Source organism: Mus caroli, unplaced genomic scaffold (assembly GCF_978045245.1).
Source record: "Mus caroli unplaced genomic scaffold, Mus_caroli_1 scaffold_16, whole genome shotgun sequence".
In the NCBI taxonomy this organism is placed as follows: Eukaryota; Metazoa; Chordata; class Mammalia; order Rodentia; family Muridae; genus Mus; species Mus caroli.
Genome location: NW_028227271.1, coordinates 18,855,779 through 18,877,778, shown reverse-complemented (window position 1 = coordinate 18,877,778; position 22,000 = coordinate 18,855,779). Strand labels below are relative to the sequence as shown.

General features: G+C 42.2%; 1 protein-coding gene across 1 annotated transcript in view; it reads left to right on the top strand.

Annotated features, from left to right (window-relative positions):
- The window catches only part of Atxn10 (ataxin 10), a 125,045-nt gene that overhangs the window by 31,312 nt on the left and 71,733 nt on the right, over positions 1-22,000 (top strand). The window contains exons 4-8 of the mRNA XM_021183843.1: positions 5,476-5,572; positions 6,644-6,802; positions 12,866-12,946; positions 16,951-17,116; positions 21,611-21,719. Of these exons, the coding sequence (XP_021039502.1) occupies positions 5,476-5,572; positions 6,644-6,802; positions 12,866-12,946; positions 16,951-17,116; positions 21,611-21,719 (612 nt within the window). The remainder of the gene's footprint in view (positions 1-5,475; positions 5,573-6,643; positions 6,803-12,865; positions 12,947-16,950; positions 17,117-21,610; positions 21,720-22,000) is intronic.

Here is a 22,000-nt window from a genome sequence, read left to right as displayed (position 1 = left end):
TCCTAATCTGTAAAAATAATGCTGGCATTTTTTAGGGGCTTTGCACTGTTCTTAGTGTTTACATAAAGATCAGTTGACAGGCTGTTGGTTAAAGTAAACTGTTCTTTCACTCGCCTGTAGCCTCCTCGCCTGTGCCTAGGCTGTCTGTAATTCTGCTTGCCCAGAGTCGTGTTTTGGGTTTTCAGAGGTTTTTGTTGCCTTTAAAAAAAAAAAAAAGAACCTGAGGAACTGTTGGGCTGCTCCGCTGTCAGGCCTTTCACTCTCAACATTTAAACTCGAGTGTTAATGTTCTGAAGTGCTTAGTAGAACTGTTAGTATCTTTTAAACTTATGGCTTATCTGGGAAACAGTTGGTACTTTTGTATTATAAACATTCAATACGCACTTAGTATGGACTAATTTTTGTTTTAAAGAAAATTAGCTTTATTTATGTAATATAGAAAAGTTGATTGTAGTGTTAGAGTTTGCCAACTGTTTTCCACTCTGAATGCTTTACAAGAGTACTTACATAAAAACATAAGACAGTCCACCACGTGCTCCTGGTCTAATCAGTTTTTCTTAATTCTGACCACACCTGTCCCTGTATTTTGTAAATTTTAACAGGAAGCTGCATCATTCTGACACAGTGGTCAATTCACACAGATCAATACTGAAGTGGAGGGAAAATAATCGTAAACAGACAAAAAATATTTTCTACCAGTATGACTTTATCATTATATTTTTATATTAAAATACATTCTGTGTTAAAAAAGTATTTGTATTCACTGAAGTTCTAATTTGTTGTACTAAGTCTGACATTCATATAACCCCAAATCGATATAGACATGACTCTATATTAAGCTTTCAATATGAATGATTTCCACAAATAAAAAAACCCAAAAGGAACAGAGGTAACAGAAAATCCATCTGAGAATGGTAGGAGGGTGATCGTTCTATATTCTACATAAAAGCATCCTGTGTGATCTCAGCATAGACTCACTTAAAAGATATAATCATGAGACCACAGCCTCAAGCCACACAGTGGGGCTGAAGCTGTCTCTCCTATTATAAGTTGGGTAATTCTAGATTTGGTTCTTTGTTTGAGACAGGGTTTCTCTGTGTCACCCTGGATGTCCTGGAACTCAATCTGTAGACCAGGCTGGCCTTGAACTCACAGAGATCCACTTGCCTGTCTCCTGAGTGATGGGATTAGAGGCATGAGCCTGGCTTAGGTCTAGTTAATAAAGAGTGTTCCAATCACTTATTTATTGTTGGCATTATTATTGTTAGTTTGTTAATTTATTGTTTGAGAAGAGTCCTATCGTGTGGTCACAGCTGGTCTGGAACTCACTCAGTAGACCAGGCTGGTTGGAACTTTGATGATCATCCTGTCTCAGTCTCCTCAGGTGAGTGCCTCCCTCCCCTGCTCTAATTGTTGATGTTGCTTGAGAAATGCAACCACTGAATAAGGCAGGAATCCATGTAGAAAGTGGGATGTGGTGTAAGCGCAGATACTTCATAATACAGTGATATACAGACTGTTAGAGGAAATCCCTTCATTTTCAAAGTAGTGGATTGCTTAGTAAATTTGGATCTTTGGCACTTTCTTGAAATGCCTGGCAAGAATTCTGACAGTTCCCTGGTCTTAGTAAATGGAAACAAAATCAAACCAGAATTACCAAGAACGTTAAGTTTCGGTCCCTCCTGAAGTGAGAATGATCGACGGGATCTCCAAGTGCACTCGGGCCCCACGCTCCACTTTCGCTATGGACTAAGTTTTCAGGACTCAGAGTGGACAGAAGAAAATAAAATTCTAAGAACAGGCTATGAGAAGCCCTTGAATTTAATTTTTTCTTTATTCAGTATTTTATCTGTTGGTATAAACTCTAATCTTGTGTTCAGTTTCCTTAAATAATATTAAATTATTTAGTTTTGGGGTGCTGGCTGCTAGCACTGCTAATGCAGTGCTTTGTGGGAGCTGGGCCTGGAGAAACTGTCCCTAGAGCAGAGCAGAGCAGAGCAGTGCAGGGCAGAGCAGAGGAGGGCGTCCAGTAAGTCTCGGGGACACTGCTGGCAGCAGGAGTGTCTTGAGAGCACCCCCCATCTTTTCATTTTTGGATCTTGTCGGATATTTTTCTCCATAAAGCTTTTTTATTTCCCTGTTTTTCTGTTGTCTTATCTGTCTTTTAAAAATGGTTTGTAGCCAGGTGGAATGGCTCATACTTTTAATCTCAGCACTTGGGAGGCAGAGAAAGAGGCAGACAGATCTCTGTGAGTTCTGAGTCCAGTCTGGTATGTAGTGAGTTCCAGGACAGCCAGGCCTACACAGTGAGACCCTGTCTCAAGAAGAAACAAAAGAAAAACAAAGGTTTATTAGGAGCTCTTTGAATATGCTGTGAGTCTGAAGGTAGTTGTGTATTTTATTTATCTTCCTATTTTGTGGTAATATTTCTGGTTTTTTTTGTTTTGTTTTTTGTTTTTGGTTTTTGGAGACATGGTTTCTCTGTGTAGCCCTGGCTATCCTGGAACTAGAACTCACAATATAGACCAGGCTGGCCTCAAACTCAGAAATCCGCCTGCCTCTGCCTCCCAAGTGCTGGGATTAAAGGCGTGCGCCACCACTGCCCGGCAATATTTCTGTTTTTATTGCATGGTATCATCTGAGCAAAAGTGTTACTAGATTTAAAATTTATTAATATTTAAAAACTGCCCAGTGTTTTTAAAATATTTTGACTTTGGTGCGTATGTTCAGGTCAGTGGCTAGAATGGGATTTTCTGTCCTGTGTGAGGAAGTACAGCATTGTCAGGGTTTCTGTGCCGATACCTGGGCACCCCACTGCTAATTCTCATATAGAACATTGTTTATTTAATGACTGGCTGCCAATACTCTTCTCAGTATTGGTTCCAGTCAAGTTCTTGTTCTAGCCCACTGCTCTGTTTAGTTCTTTCTGTCTTGGTTCCACCCTGTTGTACCTCCTGTTAACTGAACTAGCCGGTAGTCTGTGAGTCTGTGAGCATGGGTTCTCTTTTTTACTTTCCAACAGTGTCATAGCTATTAACAGCCCTCTGTATCTTCATATACAGTTTTAGAATGGTTTTACTAAGTTTCCAACAAATATTGCACATCAACCAGGATGTGCAGTGATAATTGTGTGTGTGTGTGTGTGTGTGTGTGTGTGTGTGTACTCTTCTACTTGGATCTAGACCGACAGTTACATTTAACCACTATATAGAAGCTGAGTGACATGCTCTGCCTAGTCCTTTCCTTACTTAGTTGCATTTCAACACCTCCATCTTATTTTGTAATTCCTTCTTAGATAGTGTACTCATCACTGTCACTCATATTTTGGCACTTAAAAACACTTTCCTTTTAGATTTGCTTGTATGCGTTTTGCCTGCATGTATGTGTGTACCGCATGGAGGATGTCCAAGCCCCTGGAACTAGAGTTATAGGTGGCCGCCAGCTGCCATGTGGGTGCTGGGAACCCTGGATCCTCTACAAGAGCAGCTACTGCTCATAACTGCTGTGCAGCTCTCCAGCCCCATATCTTGGTACTTTTTTTTTTTAAAGATTTATTTACTTATATGTGACTACACTGTAGCTGTCTTCAGACACTCCAGAAGAGGGCATCATATTTCATTACGGATGGTTGTGAGCCACCATGTGGTTGCTGGTGGGATTTGAACTCAGGACCTTCAGAAGAGCAGTCGGTGCTCTTAACCGCTGAGCCATCTCTCCAGCCCCTGGTACTTTCATAAATGGTATCCTTGCCCTGGTCCCATGTCATCCTCCCCCTCTTACTGGAGGTTGAGACCTGAGCCCAGGGTCTTGGCAAGGGTATCACTCTTTGTATCCCTTAGCCCGATGTCTTTATGCTTGATTGTTTCCTGAATGTAGAACTATGGTTTGTTTTTTTCTTTAATACTGACTTTGGTGAAGCAACATTTGTAAGCTCTTTTTAAAATTTGTAAATTTGCTTATTAAAAAAAAAAAAAAACTTTCGGGCTGGAGAGATTACTCAGCAGTGACTGCTCTTCCAAAGGTCCTGAGTTCAAATTCCAGCAACCACATGGTGGCTCACAACCATCCGTAATGAGATCTGACGACCTCTTCTGGTGTGTCTGAAGACAGCTACAGTGTACTTACATATAATAAGTAAATCTTAAAAAATATCTTTCAAATAAATAAGCGTTCTCAAGAATGCAGACAACATACGCATTTAAATATCCTACAAGCATTAGCCTTTCGTTGGTAGTGTGGGATGTGATCGTTTGATTTGTTTGGGCTTTTTAGCCCTTGGGTCTTTTGTCTTGCAGGCAGTGATACTTTTGTACTCTTCATAAATGGTGATTGCAAATGCCTTAGCTTTCTCTTTCAAAAAAGACTACTTGTCACGCTGCGTGGCCATTATTAATTCTAAAGGGCACTGCAGACTCTGTTTATTCCTATTTTTAGGCTAAAGCAGCCCCTGAATGGAGGTCCTTGGTAATTTCCAGTCTCTGCCTTAGTTGCACGCATATCACTTTCATGTATGTCTTGATGCTTTGTTAATGATGTTGCTGTGACTTTATGTGTTTCACTTGTGAGAAATTGGCGAACTGTTTTCCAAAGTGACTGCACCATGTCCCCTTCTTGCCTGAAGTAAGTGGAGTCCATGTTCCACCACTCCCTAGCCTTTGCTGTGGTCACTTTCCAAACTTTGGGCCAGACTGGTCTTGGCATGTTTTTTTGTTTGTTTGTTTGTTTTTGTTTTTTCGAGACAGGGTTTCTCTGTATAGCCCTGGCTGCCCTGGAACTCACTTTGTAGACCAGGCTGGCCTCGAACTCAGAAATCTGCCTGCCTCTGCCTCCCGAGTGGTCATGTTTTTTTATAAGCATGATCCTCCTGTCTCAGCATCTGGAGAAGCCTTGATTACAGACATGTGCAGACGTAACCTAATTTGTAGTCATCTTTTAATTGGAGCACATATTCCAATGATATTTCATGTAATTATATTTGAGTTTATAATCTTTTAGAAGTTAATTTTATGTAGTGTTGTTTTGATGAGGCATATTAATTTTATGCTTAGAATTTCTTTTTCTTTTCTTTTCTTTTTTTCTTTTTCCCAAGATAGGTTTCTCTGTATAGTCCGGGCTGTCCTAGAACTCACTCTGTAGACCAGGCTGGCCTTGAACTCAGAAATCTGCCTGCCTCTGCCTCCCAAGTGCTGGGATTAAAGGCGTGTGCCACCACTGCCCTGCTCATGCTTAGAATTTCATTGTGAAGTGAGACTCTTAGACAATCTATTAGTCAGACACTTTCTTCCTCTCTCTTCTCCCCTCCCATCTCTCCTTCTTCCCCTTCATGCCTCTCTCCCTCCACCCTCTTATCCCCCTCTTTTGTCTCTCCTCTCCCTCTCTCCCCTGTTCTATAACATTGGAATGTTTCTTACTAAGATGTATTTATTCACTATGTTGAGTCTGTTATCTTCAGCTTTTACTTTTTTTTATTCCTAGCTTTTCGTTGTGGCCTGCAGTTTTTAGGCAATGTTGCCTCACGAAATGAAGATTCCCAGTCCATTGTTTGGGTCCATGCCTTCCCAGAACTCTTCATGTGAGTATGATGTTAAGATTTTTTTCTGTTGACTTCTGAAAAGATCATGGTTATAGTTCCATTTATATGAAGTTCAAAAGCAGGAAAAACAACACTGCAGGAGTCAGCTCTCTCCTTTCACTCTTGCTGGGTTCTGGAGACCAAGCTCAGGTCATCAGACACCCTGACTGGCTGAGTGATCTCATTGGCCCACATCACTCTTTTAACGACAGGGTCTCACTTTGTAACTCTGGTCTAGAACTTGATATGTTGACCAGGCTAGGCCTTGTAACTTACAAGAGAGCCATCTGCCTTTGTCTCCTGAGTACTGCCATCAATAGTGTATATCACCATGCCTGAGTCGTGAAGTTAACGCGAGGACAAAACCCAAATGTTGGGATGAGCCATGACATAATTCATAATTAGTAACTCACTAAGTAGGTGATAGGCTCTAGGAATTGTGTTATGGCTCTTGACCCCAAGTTCTTCTGTTTCAAATCTGTCCCTTATGACCATGATGTACATGCTTACAGTCTTTTTACATTTTTCGACTGTTTGTTCTTTCTAACAAGAATAAACACCTTTAATGCTTTGGAAATGTGATCATTTCTATTTTTCTCTATTCAAATGTTAGTTTCAATTATGAGTCCTAAGTCAAATGTAACTTTTTATTGTCTTTTTTTGAGATTTATTTTTACTTAATTATATATATATGTGTGTGTGAGTACATGTCTGTAGGTGCATAGTATGTAGCAGCAAAGTTGCTCTCAGCCAAGCCTGTTAGTTCCCTTGGAGCCTGAGTTACAGGCAGCTGTAAGCCGCCATGGGTACCTGCTAGGAACCTTGGATCCTTTGCGTGAACAATTTATGCTTTTAGTCACAGAACCGTCTCTCCAGTCCCATTTTATCGTATCTTACTGTTGTATTTGCTGCTTTTATAGCCAAAGATTATGCTTTTTCCACAGCATTATTACCTGTATTATATCCTAAAATATCAATGTAAACTAACTTCGCTAAGGATTATCATTATTAATGTCACAGTCATATTTACCATCTTGATACTTGGACCAAGTGTCTCATCTTTGTTTGTAGGTCTTGCTTAAACCATCCAGACAAAAAGATTGTTGCCTACTGTTCCATGATTCTGTTCACATCTCTTAATGCTGAAAGGATGAAAGACCTGGAAGAGAACCTCAATATTGCAATTAACGTCATAGAAGCTCACCAAAAGCACCCGGCGTCAGAGTGGCCGTGAGTATCCTGCTAGGAATTAGATTGCTTCAAGGACATCCTTAACAATCGTTTTCCTTATGAGGTTTGGTGATACATTGAGCCAGGGTTTGCTGTGTTCTCTAGGCTGGGTTTGAAGTTTCGCTCTTCTGTCTCAGCCTCCGAGTGGCTGAGATTATCACCACCTCTGGCTTATTCCAACCACTAATGTATTGATTTGTTTACTTCTTGTGATGCGGAGGAATTGAGTTCACATCGACAAGTGCTCTCCCACTGAGCCCCAATCTCAACCCCTTTGTAGTTGAGGCCTGATAGTTGTTTTGAGGATGTGAAAGAGATACAGCTTGAGCTTGACAAACTTGAAGTATAGGATAGGGTGGTGGGGGCAGTTTTGATGTGTGAATGAACATAGTAGAAATGACTCAGCCCATTTGGAGACCGCTGTGACCTCAGCAGATGGTTCATTATAGATCAGAAGTTGGTATATGTCAGTATTGTGTAAATGAGACACTTGTTGCTGTCCACATTATCTCTCCAGACAGAGCGTCTGATTTCTCTCTGGTTTCTTTTAGATTTCTTTCCGTTGTTTTTTAGGAGTTAATGTCATCTCAGCATAGGTTTTTTGGAGTTTGTTCCTTTTGGGATCCTCCCAACTTCTTGAGTCTGTTGGTGTGCTGGTTCATTTTTGTCAGCTCGACACAAGCATAGATCTTGGCTGGAAAGAAGGACTCTCAACCAAGGAATTGCCTCTGCAGGCCTGTCCTGTCTGCAGGGGATTTTCTTGATTGCTAATTGATGAAGACAAGGGCTCAGTCCACTGTTGGTGGAGCTATCGCTGGGCAGCTGGGCCTGGACTTTATAAGAAATGTAGTTGAGCAAGCCAGGGAGCCGTGTTCCTCCATGGAACTGTCCCAGTGCCTGCCTTGAGCTACTGCACTACACTGGCATCCTTTGTTGATGGACCGGGAAGCTGCTGCATAAACCCCTTCCTAGTCCACATTGGTTTTGGTCAGTGTCCTATCACAGCACCAGAAAGCAAACAAGGATAGTGGATGTTTGTCTTTCTTGAACTTGTGTTACGTTTTCAGAAGTATCTGATGGAATATTTTTTAATCCCCTGTCCTTTGACCTTTCTTTCAGGACTCAGTGTCAGGAATACACAGGTCAAGGTGATGGCCTGTTTTTCCAGCCTAGTAAAGATAATGGGTGCAACAGCCACTGTAGCTTAGATAGTTTGTTACTTACAGGCACAGGCTGCTTTTATCTTGTGAGCGCAGGAAGAACAAAGGACCCTGAAATACCTCTGAGTATCTGTCTCACAGTATCCTGCTGTAGGAAAGAGCCTCTCCCCCTCTCCCAGGCCCATCATCACAGGGTGTCAGTATACTCAGATGAGCCGCTTCTCAGGCTTTGCCTGTGTGGCTGCGTGGGAGGATACAGACAGTCCAGGTGCTCTGCTGGAGCCGTTTCCCTCCCTGTATTCGCCGAGTGTTCAGTAGTCACCCTTGGTTGGTGTCCTCAGGATGTGCCACCTTGATGTTTGAGAGTTCCCCACTGGGAGGTGGGGCTCACCATTAGAAGATGTTGGCTGGCCAGCAACGCTGGGGAATCTACCCTGTTTTTACCTTTCCAGTGCTGGGATAATAAATTACACCATTACACACCTTCTTCTTATTTATCTATTCATTTCTTTTCCACATACCTTTTCTTGGATGTTAGGGATTGAACTCAGTTGAGCTTGGGCTGCGAGTACTTTACTCACTGACCATCTCCTCAGCCAGTGTCCTACACTCCTGAGGATACAGATGCCCATCATCTTGTTTGTTTGTTTTGTTTGTTTAGTCTCTCTCTTAGTGCCAGCATTGATGTAATGCCAGTGTTATTTTTAATGTTATGGTCTTGATTAGCATAAATTTTGAAGCCTGAAACTGAGGCATCCTATGCTCCTTATCAAGATTTATGTCTCTTGCATTCCTATGTGAATAATAGCACCATCATTTTAGTTTTAAAAAGTAGGTCTTCTGTACAGAACTATATTATTTTGTGGGGTGGAGGGGTGGGCAGCCGCTGTGGCACTTTTGTGGCGTTAGAGGACAGATGTTACGGATTGGGTTTCTCTTACCTTTATGTAGGTTCTTCTTGGGGTGTCCTTCCACCCCAGGGATTGAACTCAGGCTGTCAAGCTATCTCAGGAGGAGCCTTTTCCAGCTGAGCCACCTCACTGAGCCTTCTGCTCCATTTCTGATTCTTGCCCCTTCCTGTTTTGGCTTCTGCTATAGCATTGCTGCTGCGTGATTTGGGTTTTGTCACTTCTAAGATGGAATGGCGATAGATTATTGACTTAGGGCCCAAGCATTTACAGCCATCCATTATTCTCTGTAAGAACTGTCTTAGCACACTGAATCTTTCTGTGCTGTCCTTTCCTTTTTGTTCATTTCAAGTTGAATCCATTGGTTATTTAGGAGTTTGATTTTCATGTATTTGTGTATTTCCCAAATCCTGTCTTGTTACTAATTTTTAATTTTATTCCACTGTGGGTGAACACTCTTTGTATGATTTCATTCTTTTAAAAATTATCCAGTTTGTTTATGGACCACTATACCATCATCATGGAGAATATTCTGTATATACTTAAGATGAGTGTGCTCAGCTGGTTTTGCTAAGTGTCCCAGCAATCCAATTTCTTTCTTTTGAAACATGATCTTCTTATGTATCCCTAGCTGCCCTTGAACTAATAATTCTTCCTCTCAGCCTCTCAGGCGCTGAGGTTACAGATGTGCCACCAGCCAGTCTCCTTTCAGTTCTGTCAGGTTGTGGGCCTGGTGTCAGGCTCTGTTAAGTGTGTACATGTAATATCTGTGTATATGGCCATTACATACATCATCATGTAGTATCTGCATTTACAGTAGTTAGGTCATCATGTGTTCATATTTACAGTTATTACATTATCTCCTAACAAATTGATCTGTTTTTCATTTCATTTCGTTTTGAACTCATCAAAAGTGTTGTTCACATATTTTTTTTCTTCTTCACATTTTAGTAATCTTTTCCTATTAATCTAAGTGTCTGGATTTTCTTCTCACAATGGGCAGTGTGATCAGGACTTAGGTGGCCTTCTGGTATTTGAGCCTTTTAAATTAAATATTATTATATTGAAGTTCTAAATTTAAAATTGTTTACCTCTTTGAATAGCATTTGTATTTGAATTACCATATGCAAATAAACAGCCGCTGATATGTGAAACTCTTACACATTTACCTTGGACAACTCCCCTCAGTGTGCACATGCAGCACCTGCGTCACTGAGGAGAGCCCTCAGCGTCAGCTTCCCTCCAGTCAGCTTGTAGCAGAGCTCTGTTTATTTGGTAGGTATTTGAGGGGTAGCTGGGGCCTGTATCTTATCAGCTTGGAATAAACAACCAGGCTCATCATGGGCAAACACAGAATCTACTTCAGAGTACCTCAGAAGCTGTCAGGGGTCAGCAGCTGGAGTTGGCAGGAACCGAAGGGGGAGTTCGTCCTCAGCTGACAGCTCTGCAGCTCTCCTGCTGCATCTGGCTGAGAACTGTCCAGGAGCCTCATAAACTGTTTTACTGTCAAATCTGAACTGGTTCTGAAAGTCAGAAAGGATCCACTTTCTGCCCCCTTCCCCTTGCTTGGCCGTGCAGATGGTGAGAAAGAGCAGTAGCTACGTGCGGATTTTTTATCTTCTCATGTTTTCTCTCTTCTTAGAAAGGTGTAAGACTATGATAAGAGCTCCAGATCTTTCTCTTGGGGTGTCATGGGGTAACATCAAAGTGTGGGCGAGAAAGTTTTGGCACTGCATTTGGCTCGAGTAGTTGGATAATGTCTTTTTCTATATTTTGGGTTTTTGTATGATTTTGTTTTGAATTTTTCATAAATTTTCCATAGTATAAAAATCTTGCAGATAAAAAAGCCATCATACACCCAAATTAACCAGACCCCAAAATCTATACATCTCAGTGAACTTCTTTACATTTTGAATGGCCATTCTGAAGCTGCAGAGCTTCACCCTGCAGTTTGTATGCTCACCTTTAGATGGATTTATCCGCTTACCCCCGCCCCTGAACCCAAAATATCTGCGGCAGAATTAGAACTGGAAAAACACCTAGCATTTTATATCCTCTAATAGCTCAGTCCGTCACCTACATTCACCCCTTCTTCCTTCCCCAAGGCCCGTCCTTTCTTGTTGTCTATGTATTATGCTATACCCACGTGTACATGTGTTTGCATATGTATTATTGGCTAGATTCTACATCTGAGAGAATGTGGTTTTTTTCCTTTCTGAGATTTTGTGACCTCAAGTAATAAAATATTCTAAGTCCATCCATTTTCCTGCAATTTTTCTTACATTTTTCTTTAGAGTTAAATAAATTCTTTAGCGTCAGTAAAACATCAGTAAACATGGGGGTGCAAATATCTCTCTGGCAGGGGGTGGAGATTGCTGCTTCTATGCCCAGGAGTAAAATAGCTGGGTCTTATGGTAGCCATAGCTCTTTCTCTGCTGTTTGGAGAGTAAATTTAGAAGTAAAAGTTGTTTTCTAATTGCTGGTACAGCATTTGCAGTATTGTGGGTTTTGGGGTAGGGGTGTCATGGAGGATCATAGGCACATACTGTCATACTTGACTGAATATTGTGTTTTTACAAATGTTCTCGTGAGAAAAGTTTTGATTTCCACATCTAAATTATGTATGAATGGGCTTTAGCATTCCAATTTTACTTCTGAACCTAGCTTGGAATGTATGGGTTCCTCTTACTCTGAGTACCTCTTGCTTTGAGAACCTGGCTTAACTAATATAGATACTGTTGACATTATTATTATTCATTATTCTTAGAAATAACTAAATGAGTGATTGACATCTTTAAAGATCTATAGAAGAACTAGGATAGTAGTTTATATTGTTTTCAGAGGTGGTGGTGTTGGGGCACCAGGCTTTGTGTAGGCAGTGGCTGCTGAGCTACATCTCCAGGGCTGGATTTTATGTTTAAGTAGAGGACAGTGTGGTGGTCATTGATGTGAGTCATTGGATTATCACACTCACTGACATTTTATTTGTTAACGAGAGAGTAAATAAATGGTGTATTACTACTTTATAGTCAACTTGTATTACTAGAACAGTGTTTATTGAAATCATATTTCTTAGTTCCTAAATCTTAGAGATACCTTGTGTTAGATACAGCTGAGAACTGTTAATGGTGTTCAGTCTTTTTAGATGCCACAGAGGTACTTTGAAGAGATATGCTTATAATCTTTGCCTCGGGCTTCCATAGTCCTCTCTCTAGTCCAGATGAGCACCGTGCCTGACAGTGTGGATGTTTTCTCGGTAACTTGAGTACTCTTAAAGAGGGGAAAATCAAGCCAGGATTCATCACGGCATTGTTGGCATAGCTTGAACAATATGACATGTCCATTTTCCTGCCTCGTCTTACAGCAGTAAGCTTCGGACTAAAACAGAGAGTTATGTTTCCTGTCTAGATCTGACAGTGTCACTGAATGTCATGTCCCTGTTCACGGTGAAGTCTGTCAAAGCTGAAGTAGACTCGCTTTTCTAATTGAACCCACTGAGTTATTTTCTTAAAACTTTCACATGAAAAATTGGAGAAAAGAATATTTCAAGGCTTCTTCCCTCTTGATATTGCTAAGAAAGTAATTTATGAACCTCGTAAAACATAAAAGACCCCAGTAAACCTGGGCCTGGAGAGATGGCTCAGGGGTCAGAGCACTTGTGCTCTTACAGAGGACCTGGGTTCAGTCCTCAGCTCCCACATGGTTGCTCACTGCAGTCTGTAACTCTAGTTTGAGAGGATCCGTCACCTTCTTCTGGCTTCTGTGATTAGTCATACATGTGGTGCATATGCATACTACATACATATATATGTTCATGTATATACACACAGGCAAAAGAACATATGCATAAAAATAAGTATTTTTAAAAGATTACAGTAAAAAAGTTGAATTAAATGAAAGGCTTTTCTTTTTTATGAGATAAGTTTATAAAATAGGTGAGGACGTGTATGTTTTATTGTTTGTAGTAACCAAATTTCTCTTCCTTTTCCCTGTAGGTTCTTGATTATTTCAGACCACTTTCTGAAAAGCCCGGAACTGGTGGAAGCTATGTATGGCAAACTCAGCAACCAGGAAAGGTAATTCCCTGCCCCCAAAGCAGATGGTTTTGACTCTTTAGCATTCCATAGAGTGTTCAGTAGCTCGAATGGAGTTTGCATCGTTTGTTTAGCATCATACCAAAACCACAATAGGCAGTGATGTATATAGGATTTATATAGAATTTATATAGAATTTCAGTCTGATGCTATTATTTAATAGAAGCATGTTAAAGAAATAAAAATATGCCGGGCAGTGGTGGCGCACGCCTTTAATCCCAGCACTTGGGAGGCAGAGGCAGGTGGATTTCTGAGTTCAAGGCTAGCCTGGTCTACAAAGTGAGTTCCAGGACAGCCAGGGCTATACAGAGAAACCCTGTCTCAAAAACCAAAAAAAAAACAAAAACAAAAACAAAACTCAACTTTTAACAACAAAATGTTGCAGTTCCTTAATTTTATAACAATTTCAAGCACGCATTGTAGTGGTCTCTTTGTATGTGCATATCACTAGTTTGATTATTTAGAATATTTATTGCTATGTTTATGGTTTTCTGGTTGATAGTTCACACAAAGTAGTGTGCCTTTATTGTAGTGAAAGAACATTTACAAAGCCTCGTCATACTCAAGCTAGTAGGCAGTAGAGCGTAACCCAAGTGGCATGCCTCCTACCACGGGGCGTGCTGTGGCCTTCGTGCTGACTGACTCCAGCCATTGCAGGAAGGAAACACTCCCTGTGTTTACTGTTGTGTGTCTACGCTGATGTAGAGTTGGAGAGGAGGGTGCTAGGAATCGCGGGTGAAGTGGAAGCTTGGTGCCCCGTTGTCTCCTGAGGAAGAGCGGATGCAGATCATTAGGACTAAGTCAAGAGTTTCCCTCAGCAGGTTTATGTGACGAGTTCATTTTTCTCCTGTGCATGGAGAATGCTTGGGAAGCAAGTAGACAATGTGTTACTCAAAATGTTCCCAGGTTCTTTGAGTCAGATGAGGAACCATACTGAGAGCTGGGACGTAGAAGAATCCTTGGGGTGTCAGACTGTGTCTCTAGCCCAGCTGCATTAGGACATCGGATTGGTTCAGGGGCTGTCTACATTTTAAAATATATCTGTGGATCAATTACTAAAACAGTGCCGTACTGAGCCTCAGCTGGTGGCTCCTGGGGCATGATGGTGAACAGCAAGCCCACTCTCTGCCCCTTGTGCTGTGGGCAGTAACTGCACCATAAGTGTTGGCTTCTGTCTTCTTTACTCAGGGCCTGGAATCTACTGGGAACAGATTCTTTTGAGAGGGAAGTTTGAACAGGCATGTAATCGGTTTGTTTGGTATGATTCGGTAATAATGAGAGCCAGTGTGATGCAGTGCCTGCTCCCCATTCCTGCTGAGTGGTATAATTGTTGGCAGGTTAAAAGGCTGCTCTTCTGAGGTGGTGTGTACAGCGCTTAGGTTATATTGTGTGTACAGCACAGGAACAAAGGGCAGCTGGTGTTTGGGTGGCTCACTCATTTGATCTTTCTAGAGCTCTGTCTCATCCAAGCAAAGGGAAAGAAATAGCGGTCACTTGATGGAATTATTATTGTAGATACCTAAATAGATGATATATTAAGGTCCCAGAGCTTGCATAGTTAGAAGTCAGTAAATATGAAGGGAATGCCCCTTCCCCAAGTCTCTTGTTGTATTGCCAAAGCTGGTCTCAGGCTGCCTTGGCTTCCCAAAAAGTGTTTTAGGGGCTTGAGACTGTAGTCTAGCTTCTGGGCCAGTGTGAGGTACTCCTCCATGATTGGGAGCAAAGTGGCATATTTCCTGGTGGGCTGGAGGGAGGGACGGGGGCCATGTAGAGCCTTCAAAGGCGTGCCTTTACTGATCTACTTTCTCCACCTAGGCCCACCTCCTAACATTCTCCCATCTCCTAAATGAGTCCCTAGTTACCAGCTAGGGACCAGGACTGTGCGGTGAAGTGGTGTTTGTACAAGTGTCTGAGGGCATGCCTGTGCATGCATGTGCATGCGGAGATTAGGGGGTGATATTGTCTTCCTCAATTACTGTCCAGCTTCTTTCAGTTCATTCGATCATTTATTTATTCATGCATAGGGAGATTCTTTCATTGGATCTGAAATTCATAGCTTTGGCTAGGCTGGCTCTCTGGCCAATCTGCTCCCAATATCTGTCTCTGCCTTCAGCACTGGGGTCACAGGCATCTAAGGTCATGCCTGGGTTTACTGATGTGCTAGGAATTAAGGCTCAGCTCCTCTTGTTCTCACAGAAGTGCTCCTCAGTCCTGGTGCTAAGGTGTCACTATGTGAACTGGTAGTATTCACACTAATGCCACCACTGTCCTTAGGTCCTCACAGTCACTGTGACTTGGCATTGTGCTGGTGTTTTCAGGGTTAGGGATCTGTGTGTCTGGGCAGTGCTTCCTGAAGTTACAGAGGTCACTCTTACTCAGCCAGCTGGTTCTGCTCTCTGTCCATCTGTCCATCTGTAGGTACAGATGAGGTTTGTCAGCACCACTCAGTGCCTCAGTGTAATGCACTCACTGTTCTGGGTTAGTACAACTTAGGGCCTTTGAGGCGTATCATATTGAACAAATTACACTTTTGGAAAAGTTCAAATCTAAATTGAAAATTTGCTGGAAAATTTTGAATTTATAGATACTTTATTTCTTGTTCTAGAATGTTCATAGAATATTCTTCCTCCCTCTTACCCTTGCTCTTGGTCCTCACTAAAACCTTTCCAGGATTGCATATATGTGACAATAACAACTGTAGCCTATTTCACTTTAAATATAACTAATAAAACAGGGGTGTTTTTCTTTGTTTGTTGGTGGGTTGGTTGGTTGGGGGGTTGCTATAGAAAATTTTCCTAAGTGTTTTGCAAGTTCATTGCTTAAAAAAAAAAAAAAAAAAAAAAAAAAAAACAGAGGTCACACTTCTGAGAGAGAGAGTATGTGACTATTTGGTCACAGGCGAATTAGAAACAGAGTCGTCATGCCAGCTAGTGACTTAGAATCATGGGCGCTCGGCTCGGAAATGAGAGTGTGCTTAGGGAGCCTCAAGAGGCCTAAGCGGTAGTTTGTGGGTTAGGGGAGGGCAACAAGTCTTTGAATCTGATGTGGAATGATTCTGCTAACCCTTAAGCTAGGTCTAGTGGCTTTCCATCCTTGTGCCTGAGTAAATAACATGATAAAGAACATTTGTTAGACCGTGTGCTTGTTTTCAAGGAGGCAGAGTCACGTACCACATCACATTTGGCTCCATAATGAACCTGGTGTACCAGTCATCCCATGAGACTATAGTGGAATATAAAATGCTCCTGATGTCACAGCTGTGGGATGATCGTAGCCACTGTAATGTCATACAGTGTCTTACATGACTTTGAGAGTCTAGTCAAAACCTAGTTTCCCCCAGTTGTCAAAAATACAGCAAGCACAATTATGTCTGGTGCCTAGCACTTGAGATCAGGACTAGTCTGTGTCTAGCATACAGTTGACTGCTTTACAGTAGTAGAGTAAACCCACGTTCTGGGTTAGCAGGCCACAACTCATTCATGCCATTTCATTTTCCTTTATTATTGTTATTATGTGTGTACACATTACACACATGCATGTATGCGTGCACATGGGGGTGTGGGTACCACTGGGTTACAGATGTTTCTAGATTGACATCGTTAATGTAAACTAATTATATTGCTTGTCCTGTTGAGGTTTGTGAGGATTAAATAAGATAATGTGTGTAGTACGTGGATCAGTGTTAAATAGTGTATACGTTTGATAGCTCACTTCTTAAAACTTAAATTGGCAACCTTTATGAAATGTTGAATTATTTTAATGTTAAAAGTGATGGGTATGAAAAAGTTCTTGCTGCTATTAAGTCACATAGAAGAAACCTAAATTTTTTTTTAAACTGGCAATCGACAGGTTTATTAATAAAAGCTTTTCCTAGGTAGATATTAAAATAAGGTTAAAAAAAGAATGAGACTAACTGTTAAACTGTCATTCTCAGCATTGCACAGCAGACATGTTATGTACTCAAGTGGAACCCCTCTGTTTTTCAGGATCACACTGTTAGACATAGTGATAGCCAAGCTAGTGGGTGAGGAGCAGCTGACAAAGGATGACATCTCTATATTTGTGCGCCATGCCGAGTTGATTGCAAACTCATTTATGGACCAGTGCAGGAATGTGCTGAAGTTGACCTCAGAGCCTCACACCGAGGATAAGGTAAGGACACAGAACTGGGCCTGGAGGGGAAGAGCAGACAGGTTTTCTAGTTCATTCAAGATGTCTATGAGATTTCTTTCTTAAAAGGTTTTCAAGATTTGTCTTTATTTATGTGTGTGTGTTTTGTTGCCTGTGGAGGCCAAAAGAAGGTGTGAGATCCTCTACCCGAGAGTTACGGGTGACTGTAGGGCACCTAGGTGAGTGTTAGGGACTGAACGAGGGTCTTCTGGGAGAGCTCTTCATTGACGACCCATCTCTCCAGCCCCTATCAAGGTTTTAAGTGAACTCTCTGAGTGATAGATGGCTTTGTTAGAGAACTTAGAAACTATAGATTAGGGGGAACCCTGCCCACATTAATAGCTTGTAAAATAACTCTGTTGATACTTTTAGGCATAGATCCACAGGCATGTGTTAAAGACACATACTTAGATGGGTTTTGTGCCATTTGCCTGTCAGTTCCATAGACATTGAACACACATTCTGAATGAGTTTATGGATGGGTCATCCCTGTAATGAGACGTGGAGATTGTTTCTGCTTCTGCTCACTGCCCCCCTTCAGTGCTGTAGTCACGTTACATAGTCACATCGTTGTTAAGTGCCCCTACTCTCCTGCTGCTCTTACAAAGGCCCTGAGCTAGCTTCCCAGTGCCCACTTGGCAGTTGACAACCATCTATAATTCCACTTTTCGGAAATGTAACATCTTCTTGGACTCTGAGGGCATACAGCAGGCAGGCGAAATCTCATGCATATAAAAGAATAAATCTTTTAAAATAAGACATAAAACAAACAAATAACTTCTCAATACAGGTTTCTGAGCTGTTTTTTAAAAGTTTATTTTTCCTACCTAGGGTAGGGGCTTTCTAACTCCACCCCTCCCACACCATTCTACCTCCTCCCCCAGTTAACCCTGGTCACATTCTCCTTTCTTGACCCCTTCTCTACTAAAGGCTATGGAAACTACTTGGCAGTAATTCTATCTACCTTTTCACTGGAAAACCTCTGCTTGGACTGTTTCTTTGGCCTTTCTTTGAGTTAAAGTCAGAATTGTTCTCTCTTTGACACTGCTCAGTAGCAGAATAGAAGCAGCTCTGGGACCAAGTGGAAGATGACCCTGAAGCAGCATGTGAGCAGGTGGATAAGCTAGACTAGGGCGCCATTTCTGTGAGATTTAGAGGTAGGTTAGACTCGTGGAGAATGACAGAGAACAGGTCACATGCTCGCTGAGACTTAAGTCAGGGGTCAGCATAATTTCGCAGGGACACAGGCAACTTTTTGAAATGTTAGTCAAAGCTGTGTAGTTTGATAGGCTCTGTTTTGTATACTTAAAGGTATGTATTGCATGTAAGCCATGCCTCAGTGAATCAGATTTTAAATACGTTTTAGTAGTTGATGCTGGAGTGCTGTTGGCAGTGGTTTGGTGCGTGAGCTTGGACTCCAGAGTGGACCCTCCCTCAGCATGGAAAGGTGTGCAGCGAGGCAGAAACGAGATCCTGGTGTGCTCTGGGCAGTGACGTGCGAGCCTGGGAATTTCTTCACTTGTGGCGTAATTGAAGTCATGTTTGTGGTACTTTGTCACAGTGGGAGTGCACTGCCTTCTTTGTGGTTGAATTCAAAGTCAGTTGGTTATTGTCTTGATTGCCTTCAGGTAGACATGAATTCTCTTCCTGTAAAAGAAAAGAGGACATCGCAGCACTGGTTTACCTTTCCCCAGAAAGGACAATTGCTTTTCTTCCCAGCAGGGGGAGCAGTGAGGTGTGGTTAGAAAACATTTAAAACTTAATTTTCTAGGAAACATAAAAAAAAATCCCTTCAATATTTGTTAAATCACATCTGACTTTAAATTGTTCACAAGACCTGTGTTTAAAGTAATTTTAGTATTATAGTGGGATACGCCTGCTCTCTCTCTCTCTCTCTGTACACATGTGTGCAGGAGTGCGTGCATGTGCGTGCGTGTGAGTGTGTGTGATGCGTGCAGGAGATATGCACATGTTCATGTGTGTATATGAAGAAGCCAGGGCAGATGTCAGGTGTCTTCCTTTAGTGCTTTCCATCTTACTGTCTTGAAGCAGGGTGGCGTATTGAACTGGCAGCTTGCCTTTTGGCTCGGCTGATGGGCTTTGGATCACTCTGGGTCTCCTGTCTCTCCCTCAGTGCTGGGTTCTTGGCACATGCAGTGTTTTCACATGGCACCAAGGAGTCAAACTCAGGCCCTCAAGCTTGCATAAGCTCTCGCCCGCTGATCCATTGCTCCAGCCTCGAAATTTTTATGGAGAAAAATTTATATTTTCCCTTCAAATGGTAGTTTCTGTAAGGGAGGAGGAAGCATGCACATTTGCATGTACTATACTCTGAGATAGAAGTGGGGATGAAAAGCTACAGTAGGCTTGAAGGAGACCCTTGTCCAGTACCATGTTCTCAGTCCTAGGCTGGAGCTGGGTGGTGCTGACTGCTGAGAGTCTGTTGTTCCTTCATAACTAGGTATTTATGGCCTGGTGTCGGTTGTCAGGGTTATCGTGGAAGTTAGTGAGTGCACACCAGGGCTCTCTGCCTTGCCTCTGACAGCCACTGGCCAGCACGGGTACCACCAGTGATTTCTTAGGAGGTCAAGACAGTTAATGCAATTAATAACATTTTTAGAAGACTGACTGAAAATAGCTGTATTTGTCGAGGGTTTTTTGTGTGTAGGTTGACAACACTGAGGCTTTCTTCATAGGCTTCTTTGCAGAAGTCGTTGAGTGTTGAGCGTCCAGGCTGGCCCTTTGCTGTACTTTATCTGCCCATCTCCAGGTCTGACGCAGATGTCGTCTGTTTTGGCGTAGGCTAAGGTTGAGTTTACTGACTCTTAGTTACTCATCCTGAGCCTCGCCTTTCCTTTGAAAGGTTTCTATTTCCTGATTCCTGTGCAAATCAGAATTGTCGTTAGGTGGCGGGGTTTGTAGTCATTTGGTTCTTGCAGCCCCATGTTAAGCAACTTTCTGCAGTAGCAATTAGTATGAGCCCATGGAATGAGTAAGAATGGTATCTCTGACGGCACGGACTGATAAGGATCATGGTTTTGCCCTTTCACTTTTGCTCATATTTCACTTTTCTGTAAACAGTTCTTTAGCTGATGTCAGTGAAACAAAGTTAAGAAGTTTCTGGTTTGCCCAGCTCCCCCCTCTGTTCTGCAGAGCCATTTGTGTATCAGTTTGTGTTGTACAAAGGCTTTCCTTGTGTGTTCGCCCCTTACGTTGCTCCGTCTCCTTTTCACAGTGGTGAGTGCACTGTTGTCTAGCGTGGCTTTTCCACACATGTGGCTGTTTCTCCTTCCATTTGGATACAGGTAGATTTACTGGGTGTGTTTTTCTTTTTGGCCTTTACAGATTTTGTAATCATTTACTTACTAATTTATTTATTGGCCCTGTAAGGTGCGGCATGTGTATGTGCCTGCAGGAGTGTGGAGGTCCTAGGACAACTCAGGAGGAGCAGTTCTCTCCTTCCAACCTGTTGATGTCGGGTGTGGGGCTTGGGAACGCGAACCTTTATCTGCCAAGCGTTCTCAGTGGCTCTGCTGAATGTCAAAAGTTGAGGGAGGTTTCACTATTTAGGCATAGTTATTTTTCTCCTAGATTCCATGTTACTGACAAAAAGGAAGTCAGTTTAATCCCACCTAACATATCCCCATTTAAGTTATTGAGTTTCTTGTATTAATTATGCTAACATTATTTTTGGTATATCACTTAAAAATTATTCTTTTGGCTGGGTGGTGTTGGTGTTGCATACTTTTAATCCCAGCACTTGAGAGGCAGAGACAGGTAGATCTCTGAGTTCAAGGCCAGCCTGACCTACAGAGTGAGTTCTAGGTCACCCAAGACTACACAGAGAAACCATGTCTTAAACATAACAAAACAAAATTCTCTTAAGGGCTGGAGAGTTGACTCAGCACTGATAGCTTGTACTACTCTTTCAGAGAACCTAAGTTTAGTTCCCTGCTCACAACTGTCTCTAAGTAAGTGCTTTTCGGTTCTGTGGGCACCCACACATATACCTACACACATACCCACATACACACACACACACACACACACACACACACACACACACACATATAAAATTAAAGATATTAAAACTTACTCTCTTGAAACTAAGAGTAAAGCTAGGGCTATGGAGATAAGAACTGCTTGCCATTTTGGGACCTGAATTTGATTCCCAGAACTGAATGTGAAAAGGCCCAGTGTGGTGGTGTGCTCTTGTAACCCCAGCACTGAGGAGGCAGAACACAAGAGCTTTGCTGCCTGTTTGCTGCAAGAGGACACATAATAACATACAACCCTGCCCCGTGATGGCCGATAGCAGCCCTTCAAGGCCATTCCAGCAAGTATATTCCTCTCTGCACCTCTTAGATGTGTCACTCACATGGCCTTTGTTAGAGCAGTTTATTCTCTCGCTGCTCTTTATAATGGACAATGTTGAAATTCTGGTTCCTAGGAAGGAGGTTTTTCTTGTCGTTTTAGGAAGCCTTGGTTACGATTCGGCTCCTGGATGTCTTGTGTGAAATGACGTCCAACACTGAGCTTCTCGGCTACCTGCAGGTTTTCCCTGGCCTGATGGAACGCGTGATTGGTGAGTGAACTGGCACACACATGACTTCCAGTTAGGGAATCTTTGACATACTCTGTGGTATAAGTTCAAACTCAAGCCCTTACCTTTGGTGTTTTCACTTGCGATTCTTTGAACTTTTCCTTGGATGGAATTATGGTATAATGATCACAGCTCAGATTGCTCAAGCTGAGGCCTCATTGTTCCTTCTCCGATGTGGTCCTGCGTTGTAGTGTGATGACTAAGCAGGCCCTTCTGCAGATACCTCCGGTGTCCCCTCAGAGGAATGTTTGCCATGAAACTGA